This window comes from Micropterus salmoides, unplaced genomic scaffold (genome assembly GCF_014851395.1).
Source record: "Micropterus salmoides isolate LMB-PRFRI ecotype aquatic unplaced genomic scaffold, ASM1485139v1 Ms_hic_scaffold_1, whole genome shotgun sequence".
NCBI lineage: Eukaryota > Metazoa > Chordata > Actinopteri > Centrarchiformes > Centrarchidae > Micropterus > Micropterus salmoides.
In genome coordinates, this window is record NW_024040040.1 from 61,387,240 (window position 1) to 61,410,543 (window position 23,304).

Here is a 23,304-nt window from a genome sequence, read left to right on the forward strand (position 1 = left end):
TCAATATTTCAATGTTTTGGAAGCTTTATGTTATTTGTAACGTGGTTGTATGGACAGAAAAAGATAACTCCCAATAAAAGTCAACATGTAAACAGTAAATATTGCCAAAATATGGACATTCACCTGGTGTGTTTTTGAAAGATTGTATAACTGTTGTATTTTAGTTTATTCATCAAATTTACAGTTACAGTTGCATTCCAAGTGCATTAAAAGATTTTCAGTTGTATAATAATCTTCCTTATGATGGTTTTGATAGTGTATTGCATTAAAATATAGCTTTTTTTTACCAGGCGAGGATGAAAATATATTTTTCTTTATTGCATCTCCATTTAGTCTGTAATGGTAAAATAAATGTTAATTTACAATGGATTTATATTCCTTAGCTTCCGACCTTTCAAAGGAGACCAGAATTATGCATCTAGGCCAAATGGTTGAGGACCAAGCATCTCTCTCTTTAGGGATCCTTTCCATAATGTCATCAGACACTTGTAAAAACAATTTGAGTCTGTCGGTGCCAAATACGAACACTTAAGTAGACGTACTTTGACGGGGCGTAATTTCCTGGAAGGCTTACACTACATTACTGTTTTGCGACTGCAGCGTGCTCCCTCAATACTGGACCAATTTCACAAAATAGGTTGAAAGGTTAAACCATCTATCAGTTTGAAGAGCCTTCATTATAAACCTGACAAAGCACAATGTACGTATGTATGTTCTGTAGGGTAACAACAGTGGTAGTGTGATGTGTTCCCTGTTAGATCCTGTAACCTCAATAAGTGTCTGTAAATGTACAAAAAGGAGGAAAGGTGTTTAATTCAATTATAGGTCAAACTTTCAAGAATCCACAAATAAACAACAAAACAATTTTATTGATTTAAATCATCTGATATTTGTCCACTGTCAGCATAAATAGACCGATACAGCCAAGTTAACATAAGAGCTGCGACAAAATAAGGTAACTTTCTTCATCCTTTTCATTTTAAAACTAAATTGTTATTGTAAATTTCTATTAAAAATCGCATAAAACACAGCATCATCATGGTAAAAAAAACACACATTAAAAAAAACAATACAAACATTATTATTGTTTTTTTTTTACAAAATGGTAACAAGCAATAACAAACAGTATAAAATAAAATATAATAACAATTCCCTGACAAAACAATTCAAACAAAACATCAAAAAATACATTTTAAATACAGTAACTTGCATTTTCCCTTTATGTGTGTTAACCCGTAAAGCTCTCATTGGTCGACACAGATAGCTCTTTGTAGCCAACAGGAGTGCTGTGTTGTGTATCTTTAAGCAAGGCACTAAAGGACAACATTTTTAGACTTCTGGCTGCTTCGGTTGGGTACCGGAGGGTACAGATAAATAATTTGTGTTGTAAAAAAAATAAAATACAATTTTATGCACGCTTATGCTCGCACAATGATATCAAAACACTTCATCTGACCTCACAGATTAGTGTGCATTTGTGTTTAGCCGCTTTCCTACCTTTAATAAACTCTATTTATCTCACAATAATAACTTTAACTTTAATAATCCAGGTACAGTCAGTTTACTAAACAGTACACATTCAATATCTTTTTAAATGCTTTGCTTTCTGAGGGGCTCTGTAAACAACGAAGCAGACGTGTTTATACTGGTGCACAAATATGAGCCTTCACTATTCTGAAGATGCTCACAGAATAATTGTTCTAATACAAAGTGCTTTTACTTGGATGCATATGAATTAGCACCATTTTTTTGACTTGACAGGATGAAACTGCTCGTCCCAGTCGTCTAAACCGCTTTTCCCAGCAGGAAGGAGAACGACGCTCCCAGAGCCAGACCCAGAACGAGGAAGAAGGTCATCAGAGAGCCGGCTGTCTCACAGTCCTTACTCCGCACCAACCTGGAAACACACAGTTACAACATGTCCACACTCACAAACAGTAACAGCCATTTTGGTTTTTCATCATGGGAAAGAAATTTGTCACTAGAAACAACCTGTCCTCACTCCCAAGTTGTCACATATGGACGTATGGTCAAGACCAGATTCAGACGTCATGTCGTAACGCACTGTGGAGCCTTAGTGTCGTTTTCAGAAAACGGAGGGAATTAAAAGAAAGACTCACTGTGGAGCGTAGGCCATGCAGAGGCTCGCCAAGTATCCGTTGGAGAAGGAGAACAGGGCCATGATGAAGACGAAGGCAGCGTCGTGACGGAAGAGGATGGTGAGATTGGAGTTCGGGACGTTGCACAACATGAGCAGAGGGATGAAGAGCAGACGGGACAGCACAGCGGCAGGAAACAGAACGCTCCCCTTCGAAGGCTGCATGATACATCAACAGAGTCATTTAGGAACTAGGAATTAATACGACGATTAAAACGGAAATAGCCAGTGGGGGACAAAATATTCAGATCCTTTACATAAGTAAAAGTACTAATACCTCACTGTAAAAATACTCTGTTACAAGTAAAAGTCCTGCATTGAACTTATAAAGTGTGTAAGTATAATCAGGATATGAGACTGTTGTACTATTATATATTAGTTTGTTATTATTCCTCAACCATTAATGTAAAAGCAGGATGTTACTGCTGAGGGGGAGCTTATCTGAATTATTAATTAACTAATAATTATTTTCATTCTGAATCAATCTGCTGATTATTTTCTCCATTAATCGCTCAAAATGCCGTCACAGTGACCCAGAGCCCAAAGTAGTTCATAATGCTTGATGTGTCCAGCCAGCAGCACAAAGCTCAAAATTGTTACAAATATATTGTCTATGAAGATTCTCAGTCATCCAGGTCATAGTTATCCAACGAAGGTTAAAATCAAGGGCAACTGGACTTGGTTGAAGATACTGGAAGACGTTTCTTCCCTCATCCAAAGGACTTCTTCAGTTCTGACTGACTGGCAGGGAAACTCAGCTATTTAACCTCAGTGGGGTCGTTGGCCCGGGTCATCGATACCGCTGGTTCGTTAGTGTTCCTTGTTGCTGTGACGACAGTCGTTACAGTCGTTAAGACTACCTGTGGCCGAGGCTGAACGACCATCGTTGGTATCTTCACCTGTGGCCAAGACTGAACGACCATCGTTGGTATCTTCACCTGAGGACAATAGGTTACGTTTGTTGAGTTTCCTGGGAAGTGATGAAAGGACAGCATTGTAAGTGGGGGATAAGTGGTGGCGTAGACCCCCTCCCCTGTTCAATGACGGCTTCTCAACCCTGGTGTAGATGCTTCCTTGACACCTCTTTCAAACCATCCATCTTCTCTGTCTAAAATGTGCACCTGGTGGTCTTTGTAAACAAAGTTCGAGGACTGAAACTGGATCCAGATGAAACCATGGTATCCTATGACGTGACTTCTTTGTTCACCTGCATCTCCACCATAGAGGCAGTAGAAACCGTCAGGAAACGGCTAACACAAGACAACACCCTGGACAACAGAACTAGCCTCAGCCCTGACCAAATCTGTAAATTACTCAACCTCTGTCTAAACACCACCTACTTCCAGTACAATGGAGGATTCTACAGACAGAAGCAGGGCTGTGCCATGGGCTCACCGGTATCCCCGATTGTGGCAAACATCTACATGGAAGAAGTGGAGAATAAAGCCCTCAACTCCTTCAGAGGAACAGCACCGAGCCACTGGTACAGATATGTGGACGACACCTGGGTCAAAATTAAAAGCCAGGAAGTGCAAGCCTTCACAGCACACATCAACTCTGTGGACAGTAACATCAAGTTCACACGAGAAGATGTTCACAACAACAGTTTGGCCTTCCTGGACTGCACTGTCAAGAAGACCAACACTACAGGGGATGAGGAAAAGAAGGTCAAACGCAAAAACATTGTGATTCCATACGTGTCTGGAGTATCAGAGAAACTCAGGAGGATTTTCAACAAACACAACATCCCTGTGTTTTTTAAACCCAAGAACACACTAAGACAGATACTGGTCCACCCCAAAGACCGCACCCCCAAACACAAGAAAAGCAATCTAGTGTATGCGGTCCAATGCAGTGAGGAATGCACAGACCTGTATATTGGGGAGACTAAACAACCACTACACAAACGCATGGCTCAACACAGAAGGGCCAACTCCTCAGGTCAAGACTCTGCAGTCTACTTACATCTGAAGGACAGAGGACACTCGTTTGAGGACCACCAGGTGCACATTTTAGACAGAGAAGATGGATGGTTTGAAAGAGGTGTCAAGGAAGCCATCTACACCAGGGTGGAGAAGCTGTCATTGAACAGGGAGGGGGTCTACGCCACCACTTATCCCCCACTTACAATGCTGTCCTTTCATCACTTCCCAGGAAACTCAACAAACGTAACCTATTGTCCTCAGGTGAAGATACCAACAATGGTCGTTCAGTCTTGGCCACAGGTAGTCTTAACGACTGTAACGACTGTCGTCACAGCAACAAGGAACACTAACGAACCAGCGGTATCGATGACCCGGGCCAACGACCCCACTGAGGTTAAATAGCTGAGTTTCCCTGCCAGTCAGTCAGAACTGAAGAAGTCCTTTGGATGAGGGACGAAACGTCTTCCAGTATCTTCAACCAAGTCCAGTTGCCCTTCATTTTAACCTTTGTTGGATTACAAATATATTAAAATAGTTAAAAGGAAAAGCAGCAAATCCTCACATTTGTGGAACCATGAAATGTTTCCAATGTATAATTTCAATATCAATTAAATTATCCTGCCAGCTGTACTTGTATAAACTGTAATTTATGACAAAACATATTTTATTAACTCTTCACATGTTTTGTGTGTAAAAATTTGTAAAGTAACTGTCAGGTAAATGTAGTGAAGTAAAAAGTACAATATTTATATCTGAGATGTGGTGGAGGAGAAGTAGTAAGTGGCTTTCAAAGAAAATACTCAAGTAAAGAACAAATACAGTAAGTCAGTGTACTTAATTACTATCCACCACTAGAAATAGCAGGTAACTCCTGAGAGCAGGCAGCAGACTCACCCATTGGACGAGAGACGGGGTGCTGCGGCCGGCAAAGTCCATGGCGTTGAAAACGATGAAGCAGCAAACACAGGTAAACACTTTCTCTGTAACAGATGGAGAGCAGGGATGAATTAGTGAAGGATAAAACCACCGGACTTTGGCTGAAGCAACAAAGTCAGATGTAAAAGAGTTTCAGGTCTGAAGTGTCTGAACTAAGAAGCTGACTCTGCACTTCACATCCTCTGCATGAAGTCTCTTCAGTCAGAGACTCCCTCAGCTCTGCAGTAATAAGGACCGCTACAGGAAGTCATTCCTTCTCACTGCAATTAAAATACTCAAAGACTCGGCGTCTGAATGCTGTTTACGATTCGGAAACTCGTAATTACAGTAACTCTGATCTCATGTAAACACAGCAAAATGATGTGAAGTCTTACTCCAGGCGGCGTTGTCCGTGTAGACCGTCTGCACTCGGACTGTGATCACGGGAAACACCGACAGGGTGACGGCAAACACACACGTCACACACGCAGCCATCAGCCAGATCTGCAGCACACACAGGAACATTCAAGATTACTAAAAGGCAAACGTGACATTATACTAATTAGAGTAAAGTATAAATGTTTGAAAGTATTAAAATGTTAAAGTGCACGGTGAAAATATGGTTATTGATTGAAAAGATGATTAATGGTAACTGAGACAAAACTACTTTAAAATAGTTTCCTGTGTTTGTGCTCCGCAGCGTTGCCACACAGCAAAAGTAATCACTAAAGAAAACAAAGCAGATTTTGCCTGCGGTTGTTTTAATAGTTTTATATCGCCAGCAGGCGTTTGGGAACGCTGCTCTATGTGCCTCTACACATGTGACTACAAAGCCAGTTTATCACCTTCTACTATCAATAAAATATAGCTACTACTGATAAAAGCAAATCATTTCAATTAGGAAGTAAAATAAAATTAGTTATTAGGAAACTACAGATCTTATAAAAGTGTCTTACTTTAGTGTGTTACTCAAAATACAATTATTTTTCAATTGATTTTTAAATGATTCAAAAACATTTCTAAATAATGTTTTGCCAGCAGAATGTGTCAGTATTCAGTGATAACAAATTTTATTGTGACCACTACAGAAAACTGCAGATGAACATTTAATATCCAGGAATTCACATCAGCTACAAGAAGAGTCTGAAATTTAAATAAAAACAAGGGCTGATGTTATATTTGATTTGATGTTAAACAACCTCCTGTTTGTTAACTGTGTATGTATGTTGCATTTGATTTAGTGTTGAACAGGGCGCCGTTATGTTTTTTTAAATAAAATATGCACCAACATGATTTTCTTTAATCATATAATCATTAGAAACTAAGTATTTACTTGAGCCAGCTTTTAATAATAAATTTGTCATTTTAAGTCAACTATAAACTAAAAAATGTTTTTAGAGGATTCCAGCTCCTTCAATGTGAGGATTTGCTCGAACATGCTGCACAATCTTTCAGTTTGCTCGCTGTTTTTGGTCAGTAAGTTGTTTTATTTATTCTGTGACGCCTTGAATCCATCTTTTTTATATATTTATATAAATTCAAAAAATAATAATAATTATAATGGGACAAACAGTGAATGAAAAGTCGTTCACCTTCTTGAAGACAGCCAGGACGGAGGAACGCTCCTGACACTCTTCTGCCTCACTGGTGAGCATCCCGTTGGCCTCAAGGTCTTTGCCGTTGTTCAACACTTTTTTGTCTTTAAAAGGAAAAAACATTTAAAATGAATAAGTGATTTAGTTAATAATGTTATAATCCAAACTGACCTGGAGCCAGTAAGTGGAGTAAATATATTAACCTCACGAACAAATTCTTAACAGAGATTACTTGTGAAGCTAACTGACAAAGCTAACGTTAGCCTGCTATATATACGACCTTGGTAGAGGGAAGAGTAAACGGTCAACGTATCGGACCTGAAACTAATGATGGAGATCTTGAAATGTTTAAATTACATTTCATGAAATTAACAAAAAACCATAACATACTTCAAATTAGGAAACATTTTGATAATTACATTTGATTAAATGAATTAATAACGTCGCTAAGTTTAGCATAATCCGACATGTCCCACTTTCTGTTGATCATACAGTGACTTCCTCTTTACAAAGGTGATAGCTCCTGATTGGACAGCGCTACAGATGTTTCCTAGCATCTGATTCACACATTACTAAAGTCTATACTAGTTTAGACATTTCTTAAGTTTTCGTTTAAACCTGATTTAATAAATCACTAGTTTAGTCAAAGACAATCCTGGACCTCTGACTTACATCAGCTGAATCCCTGACCTAAAATTATCACGCTGCTAAATAATACTGTATAAGTGAACCGACCTGTACTGTTGAGGATTTCCTGCATCGTCTCCTCCTTTTCAGACTGACTTCTGTTCAGGTAAAAACGAGCAAATTCCTGCAGAGGAGAGTCAACAATGTCAGAAGATTGTACTGTGAGTTCTACAGAGCCCCTGAAGTCTTGAAAGATTAAAGATTAAAGATATACACTACCGTTCAAAAGTTTGGGGTCACATTGAAATGTCCTTATTTTTGAAGGAAAAGCACTGTACTTTTCAATGAAGATAACTTTAAACTAGTCTTAACTTTGAAGAAATACACTCTATACATTGCTAATGTGGTAAATGACTATTCTAGCTGCAAATGTCTGGTTTTTGGTGCAATTTCTACATAGGTGTATAGAGGCCCATTTCCAGCAACTATCACTCCAGTGTTCTAATGGTACAATGTGTTTGCTCATTGGCTCAGAAGGCTAATTGATGATTAGAAAACCCTTGTACAATCATGTTCACACATCTGAAAACAGTTTAGGTCGTAACAGAAGCTACAAAACTGACCTTCCTTTGAGCAGATTGAGTTTCTGGAGCATCACATTTGTGGGGTCAATTAAACGCTCAAAATGGCCAGAAAAACAGAACTTTCATCTGAAACTCGACAGTCTATTCTTGTTCTTAGAAATGAAGGCTATTCCATGCGAGACATTGCTAAGAAATTGAAGATTTCCTACAACGGTGTGTACTACTCCCTTCAGAGGACAGCACAAACAGGCTCTAACCAGAGTAGAAAAAGAAGTGGGAGGCTGCGTTGCACAACTGAGCAAGAAGATAAGTACATTAGAGTCTCTAGTTTGAGAAACAGACGCCTCACAGGTCCCCAACTGGCATCTTCATTAAATAGTACCCGCAAAACACCAGTGTCAACATCTACAGTGAAGAGGCGGCTGCGGGATTCTGGGCTTCAGGGCAGAGTGGCAAAGAAAAAGCCATATCTGAGACTGGCCAATAAAAGAAAAAGATTAAGATGGGCAAAAGAACACAGACATTGGACAGAGGAAGACTGGAAAAAAGTGTTGTGGACGGATGAATCCAAGTTTGAGGTGTTTGGATCACAAAGAAGAACGTTTGTGAGACGCAGAACAAATGAAAAGATGCTGGAAGAATGCCTGACGCCATTTTAAGCATGGTGGAGGTAATATGATGGTCTGGGGTTGCTTTGGTGCTGGTAAGGTGGGAGATTTGTACAGGGTAAAAGGGATTCTGAATAAGGAAGGCTATCACTCCATTTTGCAACGCCATGCCATACCCAGTGGACAGCGCTTGATTGGAGCCAATTTCATCCTACAACAGGACAATGACCCTAAACGCACCTCCAAATTGTGCAAGAACTATTTAGAGCAGAAGCAGGCAGCTGGTATTCTATCGGTAATGGAGTGGCCAGCGCAGTCACCAGATCTGAACCCCATTGAGCTGTTGTGGGAGCAGCTTGACCGTATGGTACGCAAGAAGTGCCCATCCAACCAATCCAACTTGTGGGAGCTGCTTCTGGAAGCGTGGGGTGCAATTTCTCCAGATTACCTCAACAAATTCACAGCTAGAATGCCAAAGGTCTGCAATGCTGTAATTGCTGCAAATGGAGGATTCTTTGACGAAAGCAAAGTTTGATGTAAAAAAGATCTTATTTCAAATACAAATCATTATTTCTAACCTTGTCAATGTCTTGACTCCATTTTCTATTCATTTCACAACGTATGGTGGTGAATAAGTGTGACTTTTCAGGAAAACACAAAATTGTTTGGGTGACCCCAAACTTTTGAACGGTAGTGTGTGTATAAACACAGGTGCATCTAAAAAAAAAAAAAAAAGAAGAAGAATATAATGGAAAAGTTTATTGTGAGCAGCAATAGCAGACTGAGAGTTTAAAGGCTCAGGAAACCTTTGCAGGTGTTTTGAGTTAATTAGCTGATTATTATTTTATTTATTTAAAAGAGACAGAGCTGGACAATAAAACAATAACAATAACTATCGCGATATAATTATTTTCAATAAAAATATAACAAATGTTCAATAAATGTTTGATTTTATTCACTGGAATCACACAAGAATTAGGACTTCATTTTTTATTAAGATGTTTATGTTGTTGAGGAAAAAGGACTGAAAAAAAGCTTAATTTTACTAGTGCATATTTGATTTTATCATAATTGTTTTGAAAGTTCTACCTCAGATTTGTAAAGTGATCCACTGCATCAAATGTTGACCATAAAGAAGTTTGAAAAACAATAAACCATCAGGTTTCTTCAACTTTCACTCAGGAGAGAAAATCAGCCTTTAAACTCGAAAGGAAAAAAACATTTGAAACTTATGATATCGACAGATATTAAACTTATTATTGTGATAACATTTTTGGCCATATCGTCCAGCCCTACAGACAGTGCATATTAATGAAGATATTTGCTTCTTAGCAATTTAAAAATGGCAGAATTGGCCTGAAGGCTATTTTCCATGAGCTGTCCCAAGCAGGTCACAAGGTGCAAAACAACAACACAATAAAACCACATATTAAATATACAATGTAAAGATACCACAATGTTCTATACAGGGTTATGTCAATTAAAGTGCTCTATATGCAGTAAAGTGCAAATTAACGTATTAAAGTGCCTTAGCTCTTCTCAGGTCAACATGTCTGTATTATAAATTCTTTATTATAGAATTCTAATAGTTTTGAGGTTCTGGAGTTTTTCCCTGAGCTGTAAGACGGCTGTGTTTGAAACGGGCTAAACTGCTATCTCAGAAGGTGTCTAATAGGACAGCGAGGCATCAAGCGATGTTCCAAGCGGCTCGAACGATCTTCCTGTCTCCTGAGATGACTTCAGACTGCCCCTGTAACGGCCGATTTTGAATGATGCTGCCTATTACCCATAAAGCAACGCGGCCGCAGTAGCTTTCGAAAACTGGTCAAGATGGCGGACAAACAAGCCGAATTTGTACACAAATATACGTTTTTATATATATTATATGATATAAGTTTTTAGTAGTTTTCTCGCTTCGATTTTTGAAAATCTAGTGAGAACTAAATACTGAACTATCATATTAGCCCGTGACTGTAACCAACCAAGTTTGTTCAGTATGACTTCTGAGGCGTCTGTTAGCCATTTGCCTTTTCAATAGCTAGTTAGCTGATGCTAAAGCTAGTGTCTCTTCTGGCTGTCAGAAGAGACGCAAGACGGCGTGCTGACGTCACACGTTGCCGTAAGTGCTGCCTTAGAAGGCTGTTGGAAACTATAGTAATGTAAGCAGCTGCCTTCACCTGAAAGTGATGCCTTCAAACTACTTAACAAATAAGTCATTTATTGTGTAAATCAGTGATAGGCCAATGAATCGCAATATATACACAATATATAACTTATTTGTCAAGTAGTTTGTTTAATTAATTTAGACATTATTTTCATTAGTAGCACTTTGTATGATAAGTAGCACTTTGTATGGGCGGCTGTGGCTCAGGGGGTAGAGCGGGTTGGCCGTTAATCGGAATGTCGGCGGTTCAATCCCTGGCTCCCCCTGGTTGTGTGTTGAAGTGTCCTTGGGCAAGATACTGAACCCCGAATTGCCCCTGTTCCGCCAGTGTATGAATGAGTGTGAATGTTAGTTTCTGTTTGAGCACTCAGTGTATGACTGGTGAATGCAGATGTAGTGTAGAAACTTTTTATTAGACCCTGTTTGATTTACTGATTTTGACATATTAGGATTTAAAATCAGATTAGAAGAAGAAATAAGCTTTCTTCAGATTTCTATGGTATTTCATGATGTATGTACAGTTATTTTATTTTTACTGTAAAGCACTTTGTGAGCCCTCTTGTCTATGAAAGGTGCTACATAAATAAACTTTGTTTACTTACTACTTACTTATCTGCTGTTATAAACACACCACCGATTAATCTGAAATTATCTTATATCTGTGGATAATATCGGCACACCGATTTATCAGCCGATTTAAAAAATATAAACGGGTGAAAACAAGGTGAACAGCTGGATTTATCTCACTCCGACACAGTTTTAGGACCGGAGATGAATGTTATGTTAATGCAGTGTGTCTGAGCGTGTGCGGTGTCCTCACCAGGTGTGGCAGCAGCAGGTAACACAGCAGAGTCCCCAGAGTGGCGACACACGGCGTGATGAAGTATCCCAACGCAGCCGAGTCTTTCTCAGCGTTACCTGCAGGGGAAATGAAACACTTTATTCACATGAAGTGAGTACACTCTAGTTAAATGTTTTTTGTTTTTTTTACTTTACAGACCAAATTGTTAATCTATTAATTACAAAAATTATTGGCAGGCTGATGAAAATAATAATTAGTTGCAGCCCCTTTTTTCTGAAACGTAAATTCAATTCTCCAATTTAAAATCTGAAACTCATTCAGAGAGGGAAAAGGTGCACCTGCTTTGTACTGACGAGTCCCAAACCAGCTGTTCAGCAGGTTGTCAGCACAGGTCCTGCAGAGCAAAGTTAGGTTGTGTTACTTACTTAAGATGGAGAACAGCATCGCGAGTGCAGCGAAGATCCCGGCCAGAGCCTGACCGCTCATGAACAGAGTGCTGTATCGTGGAGGAAACAGGCCGACCATCCCGAACAGACTGCCCTGCAGCACCGCACTGAACACTGCACGCACACAATATAAGCAAAGATTATAATAAAATACATAAAGTAGTAAAGCATTATGCCTTTAAGGCTGGTGATGGTGCAGAAGATCTGGATCCACTGCAACACATCCACCAATATGTCCCTGAGCAAGATACTTAATCCCTAGTTGTTTTACAGAGGCGTGCACCTCTGACATATAAAGCAATTGTAAGTCTCTTTGGATAAATTTCTCAGCTCAATAGTGTTACTTTCGTCAGACGAAACTAAACGAAATATATTTGTCAACTACCTTTTTACCCCTGACGCACACCAGGCAGTGATGATGTCCTTAGACGCCGACTGTGACTATATTAACATGCAATATTGTTGCCGAAAAGTGACCAGACTAAAATGTAATTCATAAAAAAAAAAAAAGGTTTATAAAATCTCTCTCCTATTTTGTTCCTCTAAATTTTCACTTGAACAGTGTTTTCAGCGTGTTTTCTTCTTCCTGTGTCGACCTGGGGCGATGGCTGGTGCGCGAAGAAAACGTTACGGTGAAGGATGTGAACTCTGGTGATGAAAACAATATGCTAGGGAGAAAGAGCTGCCCGCTGTGAATGGCTCGTAATCGTTCCCTCTGGCTGGATGAATATTACCCATGATCCATGTAGGCCTACTACTGCAGCTGGGGGCCTTCTGCAGGGCCACGCAGCTTTCTAAATTCTCCCCTCTCATGAAGAAAAGAAAGGTCAGGTCGCAAACACAGCCGAAGCGTAATTATAGCAAAATGGATAAATTTAATATTTATTATTATAACTATAGTAAGACAAACATGCCTGATACTTCCACAGTCGGCTGACACTCTGTGCAGCTTCACGTGGCTTAAGCGCAAGCCGAGAACTGCATCTTCAGGGAGGCGCTGCGCCTGATGGACTTCCAAGCACTGACTAGAAGGGCCGCAACCAGCTGCAGCGCTGCTGTCTATTGCCAGCAGGAGTGTGCGTGCCCTGCCAAATTGCCCTCTTGCCTGTAGTTCTTGATTTGATATGCAGCAGAGTTTTCCATGAGCGGAGCACGCACTTCAAACAGCGATATCGCCGTCGATCATGTTCATTTAATTGTGGGAAGCTATAATCGTAATTGTGATCAATATTCGATTAATTGTGCAGCCCCCCAGCAAACACAATCAAGATAAGGGTGAACAGCCTTTACACCTCTACCACACCAGCTTTATGCAAGAGGGTCCAACTGCAGACCTCCACTGTCAGGCCGATCAGGACAGGAAATACACGTAAAAACGACAAAATAAAAGCGTGCAATTTGACAGGAAACAAATCGTAGACATAGGGAGAGGGTTTTTGTCGTTGATTTTTATTTAATTACTTAGTTACATTGTAACGGGAAGCTAGCAGGTAATTCCTACAGCATATTGATTTGAGCCTATTCTACTTAGCACTTAATGTGCCAATGTAGCAACAAAGCCCACTGTATATCAATATATGACGTTAATTCCGTCCATACAGCCACATCCATTCACAGAAAAACATCGTCGTTGATTAAGAGTGTAACTTAGCCTCTCTTCCAGTCATCCTAAAAGAAACATACACACACTTCTCATTCATAATTTACCTTTTTAGAGTAATATACTATGGCATTTTACTGCTATCAGCTGAATTTACTAGGAAAAACGGACAACTGTGGAAACTGGACTACAATTTGAGCTTCGTGGGAGTCTAGTATAACGGATGTTATTGGCAGGGATTAATAAATAAATAATAGAAGAATGGACAGAGACTTCATTTCTCATTACGTGGTCAACACTTTCTCTCAAACACAGCAGCCCACTACTTGCCCCAGATGTGTGTGATACTGCAACAAAGTTCAAGTTTTAAAAGCCTGAAATAAACCAACAGAGACCACTGCTCAAGGAGAGACGCAAACCCGCCCTTTATGGTATGTTAATTATTATTAATCATGTCGTAATGACATTCATGCGGTGCGCAGCATAGTTTGTTTGGAAAACATGTTCATTTTAGTGTCTTTATCTTATTAATATAATGTACATTTGTGATTAAAAATAATGGTTGTTGGTAAATTAATTACTGACCCCCACAGATGCATGTTTTTACTGCTTCAACAAGAGCTCAGACCCTCCTATAGACCGTAACTAGAACCCTGCTGGACTCTGTGGACTGTCAAACTGTAAAAATGAACACAATACAACATGTATACCTGTATCGATAATTTTGTAAATATCCACTTTTTAAAAATGAATGGAGACAATAGCCTACTCTAACAATACTTTTACTTTATTCACTGTACACACACAGATTACACAGTTATAAAAGGAGTAGGCAGCAGTGACTGATTTGCATTATCCAAAACATTTTTTTAAAGTCTGAATGCATATATCTACCACTATCAATATTTGTACATCTAAATGTTATGAATCCTGAGGCTGCTTCAGTCAGCTGTGTTGAAGCAGGGAGAGAGTAAATCATGCAGGACTGGGGGAAACTTTCTTCAGGAAAGGGATGGGAAACACTGTCGTAGTACATAAACTTCAATTCAACTAAGATCAATTCGTACAGCCAGCAAAGTCTTTGCACACTGTTTAACGTTAAGTGTGAAAAGCTACACCGAACGGTCTAAACGATATAGATTTTTATTTTATCTTCTTTTGGACAAATAACTAGTGAGTGTCGTCAACATGTTAAGACAAATGCAAACCTATGCCCTTGCAAAATGCTTTACAAAAACAAACACAAAGTAGCTTCATACAGTATGAATATCTTACGTTATCCAAAGGATAAAAAAAGCTAATCCTGCTACTTCAGGAGCTAACGCTAGCCGCCGTTGGCATAGCCTAACGTTACCTATGTAGAACGACAAATAACCTAACTTACACACGTGTAACATTCTGTAATTTGTGTGATTTAGATGTACAATATTGACAGCGGTAGCTATTGACGGCGACCATATACCAAGAGCAATGCATTCAGACTTTACTCAATTTTTTGGATAATGCTAACCAGTCACCTACCACTGTCGCGATGTGTAGAGTAGCAAAACAACAGAGAATGCATCACGTTACTTCCTGTGGAGACGTAAAAAACTGACCGGCCTGACAGTTGAAATCTGCAGTTTCACCCCTCTCGCTTCATGTCGAGTAAAGGTAACCTAGTATTACGTAAGAGCAGTGATATTAACTAAAACTGAGCAGGATAATCAATTAAAGGACTTAATCTTTTCAACTGCAGTTCAGCTTCTACAATTATGGGGATCTCAACTCCAAGGTTTACATGATGTGGATGTAAAGACGTTCAGTGCCAATGTTATAGTTCAAGTGGAAAAACTGGAAAATTAGGGATTGAAATGAGGCACCGAGGCAGAGCAGGTTCAATCCAAACTGTTTCAAAAGGTACAAACTGTCACCCCCCCCCCCATGTAACCCCTGCCACTGTGACATCTGGTATGTCAGTGCATGGTGTGCTTTGTCTGTCTGTCGGTCTGCAGTGTCTACCTGGGCGGTGGCGGCAGCTGGGTCAGTGTTGGGGTTAGTAGGGTATATTTCTATCTCTAGTCTAGGTTATTTCTTATTTAACCAATTTAATAAACTTCAAATTCATTCTCAACTAATGAAAAATGGGTCACCAAATATACCTGGGCAGTTGGTCCGCCCAAGTAAGTCTGTGTGTGGGAAAGACTTGTATGGGGTTGGTAGGCGTAGCCTTCAACTTCCCCGGTTGGCACTTTTACACACCTGACTACAATAGCCCCTGACACACCCTACTTAAGATCAGACCCACCTTTCACTCCCTGCCTGACCTTTGTGTCTTTTCAGTACACTCACGCACCGGCCCTACTGGTGTGCTTTATCTTAGAAACGTTGCTTGTTCTGAGAATCAGTCTGTTTGCCTACCTTTCTAACTGGATTTTCCTGTCCACAGGACCTCCCCTGCAAATCTTACTCTTTGCATGTTGGATTACCCAGCTCACTCTGCCTTCCACTGAACTCACCAGACCTCTTCCTGGAACAACAGCTTCACCCTCCTGCAAGCAAAACCCCACCGGCACACCTTCAACCCAGGACCCAAACCTATTCCAGCCTCGCTCTTTTTGTTGTTTTTTTCAATAAATAACTTTTTCTCACCTACTCCAGTCTGCTTTTGGGTTCAGACTCTGATACCTGACACAAACAGGGTAGTCAGGCTGGAACGCGTCAAACCCAGACGCACAGTCCAGAAAAAACCCTCGGAAAACACTAGGAGCAGCAGGTATGCTAGAACAAAAGAACAACGAAGACGAACTCACAACAGACAAGGGGAGCACACAGACTAAACCCAAGCAATAACGAGACTTACTAACTGGGACAGGACAGACACAACACATTCTCACTCCCAACTACTTAAATAAGTTAAGTAACTTTACTTACGTAACTTAAATACATTCAATGTTAACTTTTTGTTTCACACGGGAAACAAAGACCGATCTCTAGGGTCAAAGTCCGGTTTCTGGCTCACCATCCACCCCAACCACCTCCTTACTCTGACTTTTGTGTTAAATATCCTACACCTACCTTTAGTGTTCATAAATGACACTACGGGGCTTCCACCACTGCACTGAACTATGACGCTAAGGGGCTTTCCAGCGCATTACAAACTGATGCCAACAGGTCTTGACGTCCATATGTGACGACTGAAGAACGTGCTTACAAGGCATTATGAAACAGGCTGACTCCTGTCCTGTTTGTCCTGAAAATTAGACTTAACATGGGTTTTGATCATAGCCTAATTAATCATTAAATACTGATCGTTGTTACAGGTTATCTGTACATTGTGTCAACAGCGTTATGTTATAGCCACAAACAACTGCTCTTTTGTTTTCTTGTGGTTAGTGGAAGTTACAGTTGCAACGACAGAAAAAGTGTAGCTTAAGGCAGCCATGGTGGAGAGATCTTCCATTCAAATCAATTCAGTTTTATTTATATAGCGCCAAATCACAACAACAGTTATCTCATAACGTGATTTTCACGTGTGTTAATGTTTATTGAATGTACCGGTAGCCACGAACCCCCCCGCCCTCATCCCGAATTTCATCCATTCTCATCTGGTCACCCTAGGCAAGGGTCAAAACCAGGCACACAGTGCAAAAGGACATAATAAATTCAAGCAGAGAGCAGACAAAATCAAAATCCAACAAATAAGACATAAAGTTCAAAACACAAGACAACAAAGACGAAGTGGCAACTAAAAAGGGGAAAACACTGACTTAAATACAGCAGTGAAGGGGAGATAGCAAGATACAGGGACTCTTTCTAAATTAAATAACTAAACCAACATTCAACTTAAAGTTGATGTTAATAAACTCACCGTTGATGAACCAGATGGTTGCCATGGTGACGGAAAAGAAAGTATCTGGCTGCATGTGCACCGGGACCAGAGCGGCGGTGACGGAGAAGAGGAGGAAGATGACGATCAGGCTGGAGGCCACGCGGAGACCCTCCCTCACCCTGCGGAGAGAAGATCACCGACCGACATCGAGTTTGTTCACGCCAGCAGGTTTCAGCCTCACGCATGTGAAACTGTGACGGTTTACAGCAGCGTGCCGTTAACTCACCACTGATACAGGAAAGAGTTGAGCAGGGTGAACAGCAGCAGGGGCAGCTGGGAAAGCAAGGCCATCCAACTGTCATAATTGTAGTCTTTAGCAGCAATGCCTGATGTGCTGTTGGGGGTGTTATCACCTGCGAGACGCCCGTTGAAATACTTAAACAAAGAGAAAGAAGAAAAACATTATTATAGTATATTATAGTAGTAATTTTGATTCAGAATTGTCCTTTATGGTCAGGTGACTACAGTACAGCTCTGAGACACGTGACCAGGATCAGGTCTTTCCTCTGCAGGAATCCTTCTCCTTTAAATCTCTTCTTAAAGCAACATTATGTAAGATTTGGTTCTGCATTTGTTATGATCACATTCCTAATGATCAAAAACTAGCAAATCGATAACTTTGCTAACAGACATCAAGCACGTTAGACAACACAGGGCCACAGCGATATTACCAACTAGTCCAACAGAAAGAAGTCCAGCTTGCCAACAACCAGCAGCCTCTTGCTCGGTCTATGGCTGCAACTAACGATTATCTTTCTAGTCGACTAATCTGCCGATTATTTCCTCCATTAATCAATTAGTTATTTGGTCTACAAAATGTCTCCTGAGGCCTCAAATGTCTTGTTTTGTCCACAACCCAAAGAGATTCAGTTTACTGTCATAGAGGAAAAAGAAACCAGAAAACAATCACGTATAAGAAGGATTTTAAGAGACTATGGTGGGTGGACCTTGGACCCCCGCCCCCCGGAATAAAATTTTGTACATTGTACAAATTAAGAGGCTATCTAGGCAGAACTTTGTACTCTTGTAAACAATGTTGTGCTCTAGTATACTATTTGATCATAAACCCGTTATAAATGGTGAAACAGCAATAAAAGTCAACAAACTTATTTAATGTTTTTCAAGCAACCCTAAATCAAAGAATAAAAAATACAATAAGTAATTTCCCTAACATTTTTATTGGTGTTGGTTTTTTACTTTTAATGGACACATGTAATATGTGTTAAACGAAAAGTGGTTGTCTGGAGTCGAATGCCAAAGTGAGGGAGCATGCGAGCTCACTGCAGCGGCCACAAAACACAAAATTACAGGTCTGAAATGTTATTATCAGATGTGTAAAAATATTTTCGGTTCATTTGGAAACCATGGCGGAACAAATTACACTGTGGCGTGCCGCCGTGGTCTCGTTAATCAATGGGAAACACTGGATTAATCAACTAATCATTGCAGCTCTAACTTAGTCACTCTCTTTTTCTCTTCCTCTGTCAGCATCCTCTTCAGTCTCTTCACCTCAGCCGTTGGGTGGCGAGTTAGCCAACAAAGCTAGCAACCGACGTAAGAGCACTTACAGTCACGTTACCGATGTCTGAGTGTGTTATCTAGTAAGTTTATCAACATCAACTTCAAATTTATAGCAAGCGGCTAAACTTCTGTCTGTGAAAATTCTGTCTGATTTACTTTGCTAACAGCCAAACATCAAGCAACAACACAAGACACAGACTACATTATGTTGCTTTAAGAATCAATTTTATCATGTTTTTTTCTTAATGACAGTAATGACAGTAATTTTTTTTGTATGGTATTTAATATTATCTTTTGCTCTGGATCTTTTTTGATTTAGGCTGCTTCCAAAAAGTATTTTTTGCTTAGGAAGGTTCCTACTGAGTGAAGTGACCCGGAAGTATTTCAGTGGCAGCCACGATAAGAGCTGTTCGAATTCTCTAAAAGCTAAGGATAGGAGCCTCAATGCTTCCTTTCATTACACCTTTAACATAGGTACACCTGACCATCCTTTTTGAAAGGAAAGGAGAGAATGCGTCCAGCAATTCCTTGCGGCAGCGTCATTTAAAGCAACGCACATTCTCAAACTCAAACGATAAAATCCATCGACCACATTTAGCAAACTCCTTGCAATACAGACGCACATTATGATACTTTAATAAGACTCACAATTTCCTTCTTTCTTTTGGTTTGTTTTCTTTTCGCTTTGCTGTAATCTGATACTGTTTCGGCACTTAAGTTTTAAGGTTGCTGAAATATGCTATAAAGTGTTTTCTACAATAATAAAAAAGAGAAATCACCGACCATGACGGATAGTTGATCAAGTTACCAGTGGCTATTAAGCCTTTTCTCTCTTATGCCAGAACTCCCTAATGGGCTATGCATATGTCTTGAACTGTCAACAATACCGGAGACCCACGCGAGCTGATCAAAGTGAGGATAATGTTGCAGCGTGTAGGTTCACCTTATGTATTTCCAGCCTTCAGCAATATCATTAATTGATTTTACTTCAGTCACAGATGCTGACTCCCTCTCCTTAGTAAAGGCAATGATCCAGCTGGATGACCTCTACAGTAAATGTAATGTATTATTTCAGTGTTTCCCACACACTGATTCATTTGTGGTGGCCCGGCACGTTATCAACGCTGATGATGTTTTCTTTCTTCTATCTAAAATGGACAACGTATCTGGTGGGTGGGCAGGAGGGTGAGTGTGAGCAAGCATTCTCAATGTGACTGGTCCCCTACAGTCCTTTTTACTATCTTGATTTTGAAGTAATATATTCCACCTTTAGATGGCCTGCATTAAAACAACACGCAGTGTCAGAGATGCGCTTTTTGTAGTCCATCTTCAGAACATTGTAGTTTCATCACGGCAGGTCACGTCAGTAACATCTGCCGTCACATAATTACGTCGCCTAGAAAAGAGCAGTTGGATTCCCTTAGACCCGTCGTCCTCTTTTCCTAAGTCCTTACGGATTCTCCTTCACATCTTTCCTTGACCTCATGACGTTTTCCATCGAGGTCAAGGAAAAGTGGTTAGGAAAGGAGATTTTTTTTGACTTTTCAGACGCAGCCTTAGTTTATGTTTATTAAAGAAAAGCACTTTGTAACTTTGTTTGAGCCGTTATTATAATTTTTATTATTATTTAACGGCCAACATATAAGTGTAAGTAAGTCTTTGGATACAATCTACAATCTTGACCAAAGGACATTTTTCATCATGAAGAAGAAGAATATGTAGGAGTAAAACCTGAGAGGCCGTCATGAAGAAGTTCCAGGGCAGAAGAGTTCCCAGACCGAGCACAAAGATGATGATGGCCACAGCATGGCCGCTGTGGAAACAAAACACGTTATTGACCTGAGCTGAGCTAAAGTACTGCGACTTTGTCTGAATATGCTCAAGACATCGAACTCACCGGTCGGCAGGTCGACTGTATTTACAAGACATGCTGTTGTTTCCGTTGATGTTTTTCTGCACAAAAGTCAAGAGAAGTCTCTAAATAAACAACTCAGGTGAAGTGTTTTTAAAGTACCATAAGTACCATATAGATTTGTTTGAGTTTTCTCATATCTTATTTGATTATTTCTACTATTATATATATATATATATAAACTGTTTCAGTGCATCGCATTGTATAAACTGATCATGTTTTCTATGTAAAATGTATATTTTACTTACATTTATGTACATGTAAGACATTTTGCTAATTATAGTTTTACACTTTGTATGTTGTTTTGAGTGCAAACGTCAGGTTTTCTATGGCCAGGAGTCTTCCCTAAGTAAGTCCCTTAACACTTTTTAATAAAGAAGAAGCCATTTAAGCCAATTAAGAAAAAAATGCTATGACCAATCTTTATTTAAGTTTTTTAAAAGTTGCATACAAATAATTAGGTATTTTCATTTACTTAGTACTAAAGTCCTCTTTTATAAATGAGTATAAGTTTGAGTCTTTGCTCTCAGAAGTGTATTTAATGTGACTCATCTAATCTGTGACTCATGTTTTGTCCTGAAAGTTAACATTTTATTTATTCGGGCGGGGAAAGTTGTTTTGGGTGGGTTGTGATAATTTGGGTTGCTATTTTGCCATGTGGGTGGTTCAAAGTTCGGCTGTATGAAAAATTATAAACTGGCCCCTTTCCTCCAGTAGCAACAGCTTTTTGCAATAAAATAATGTTTTATATAGGCTAACTCAAAGACTATCATCTTCTATTATACATTTAATTTTTGTTGTAACTGTGGTTTTGATTATACTGAAAAACAGAAGATCGGCGGCGACAGGACCGATTATTTTTCTATACACAGGCGAAATATAGCCTGTAGTCTGTAATAAAAACTTACATATTAATTCATGTAAATTGCTGTGGCCAACATGTGGCCGGTTAGGAAACTTAACGTTACTTTGTTAGTTGGGACATTAATTTTTGGTTACAGATTAGATTTAACCCAATTAACGTTAACAGTCAATCCGTTTGTGTGTAAAAACTGTAAGTAACTTTTAATTCTCCTGAAAAGAATTATTAACGCGCCTTCCTCCTTTATGGCGCCTTCACATCTTTTCAACACGTGTAGCAAGACTTAATGTGGTAACCCATTCAGAAGTCCATATGAAAATCATTATATTTAGGTAAAAATGATAAACACAAAGTAGACAGAGCTCACCGTTATCAGTGATCGCGGGTCGCAGACAGGTGGACCGGTCCAGTCTGAAGATTTGAATGAATGACACAATGGCAGCGCGCGGAACTGTGGAGGCGGGAGACCTTCGCGCTGCCTTCCGCATCTGAAGACCTGCAGACACTTCACGTGGGCGTGTCTTAGCTGGAGTATGGGGGATGTTTAAGGCCAAAAAAACATAACAACATAAAACTCTGAGTTACACCGCTAAAGATAAACTCAGGACTTTCAGATACAATTTGGATTTGTAAGATTCTCAAAACATTAATTAATTATTAGTCCATTAATTTTATAAAATCAATGCAGTAACTTAAGTCAGTAAAAAGAGTTACTGTTTGATAAATGACTTATGAGACCATCAAACAAGCTACGCTTGACTGGGATCTATTGATATTTTTATAAATGGGACTCTTAAATATATATGTATAAATTGTTTTGTAATTTTGAGAGTTTGAGTATGAGCAGGTGCTCAGGTTAAATGTAAAGACAGAACAACACAGTAATTTTAGCTTAAATCATTTTAATTTTAGCAGTAAACTGATAACATTGTCTTTGGGGTGCCACAGTAACAACACCGTAAATACATTTCACGCAATAAAAAGTTGAACAAATGTTTCACTTTCATGATGTATGGGTCTGTGTTTCTGCACATTGGTGTCTTTGTGTTTGTTCTGTTTTGTGTGTAAAGTAATTAAAAATGATGGTCTTTCATGGATAAAAACATTTCTGTGTAACTTACGTTTTACATTTTTATTCATTTAGCCAACAATTTTATCCAAAGCGACTTACAACTGCTATACATGTCAGAGGTCGCACACCTCTGGAGCAACTAGGGTTTAAGTGTCTTGTTCAGGGTCGAACTCGGATCTACTACACCAAAGGTATGTACCTAAAATGTAATTAAAATGTATGTAATGCAAATGTAAAGTGGGCTACCTAAATTCACAAAAATGTGAAGTTGTTTGTTTTGTTATTTCGTTTTATTTACAAATTTGTACTTTTTTATTTGAAAGAGCCTGTCAAACCATCTTTCATAAACATTTTGCTTGTGCTATGAAGCTCCAGCCTTATTTTGACCCATTTTAGCTACTCCACCCTACAAGTTAAAAGAAATTAGAAAACAACAAAACTAATCAAAACAAATACATATAATATCATATAATTGAATTTTTTCATTATTGCTTAGATTTTCTGCTTTTTTTTTAAATTAAATCTATAAATGTCACAAATACTTTCTTGTGACTTCCCAACTTTTAGCACTAGATGCCCTTACAGCACAACTGAGAGTAGAAAACAATAGAATACATAAATATTACATTCGTAGGGCATGAA

The 23,304-nt window shown here is 39.3% G+C and overlaps 1 protein-coding gene across 2 annotated transcripts; it reads right to left on the reverse strand.

Moving 5' to 3' along the window:
- Window positions 1-1,587: 1,587 nt before the first annotated feature.
- Window positions 1,588-22,082, reverse strand: LOC119915197 (equilibrative nucleoside transporter 2-like). 2 transcript variants are annotated; one of them, XM_038734765.1, is made up of 13 exons: window positions 21,958-22,082; window positions 20,714-20,769; window positions 20,548-20,629; window positions 17,522-17,670; window positions 17,275-17,414; window positions 11,804-11,938; window positions 11,397-11,494; window positions 7,329-7,404; window positions 6,591-6,697; window positions 5,394-5,502; window positions 4,978-5,063; window positions 2,121-2,317; window positions 1,588-1,897 (listed from the first exon to the last, which is right to left on the reverse strand). In XM_038734765.1, exons 2-13 carry the CDS (start codon window positions 20,743-20,745, stop codon window positions 1,786-1,788), a joined length of 1,323 nt encoding a protein of 440 aa, XP_038590693.1. In that variant the 5' UTR covers window positions 20,746-20,769; window positions 21,958-22,082; the 3' UTR covers window positions 1,588-1,785. The 2 variants fall into 2 exon arrangements, with proteins under 2 accessions (XP_038590693.1, XP_038590694.1); XM_038734766.1 differs by lacking the exon at window positions 20,714-20,769 and having other exon boundaries at window positions 21,958-22,040.
- Between the last annotated feature and the right edge of the window lie 1,222 nt (window positions 22,083-23,304).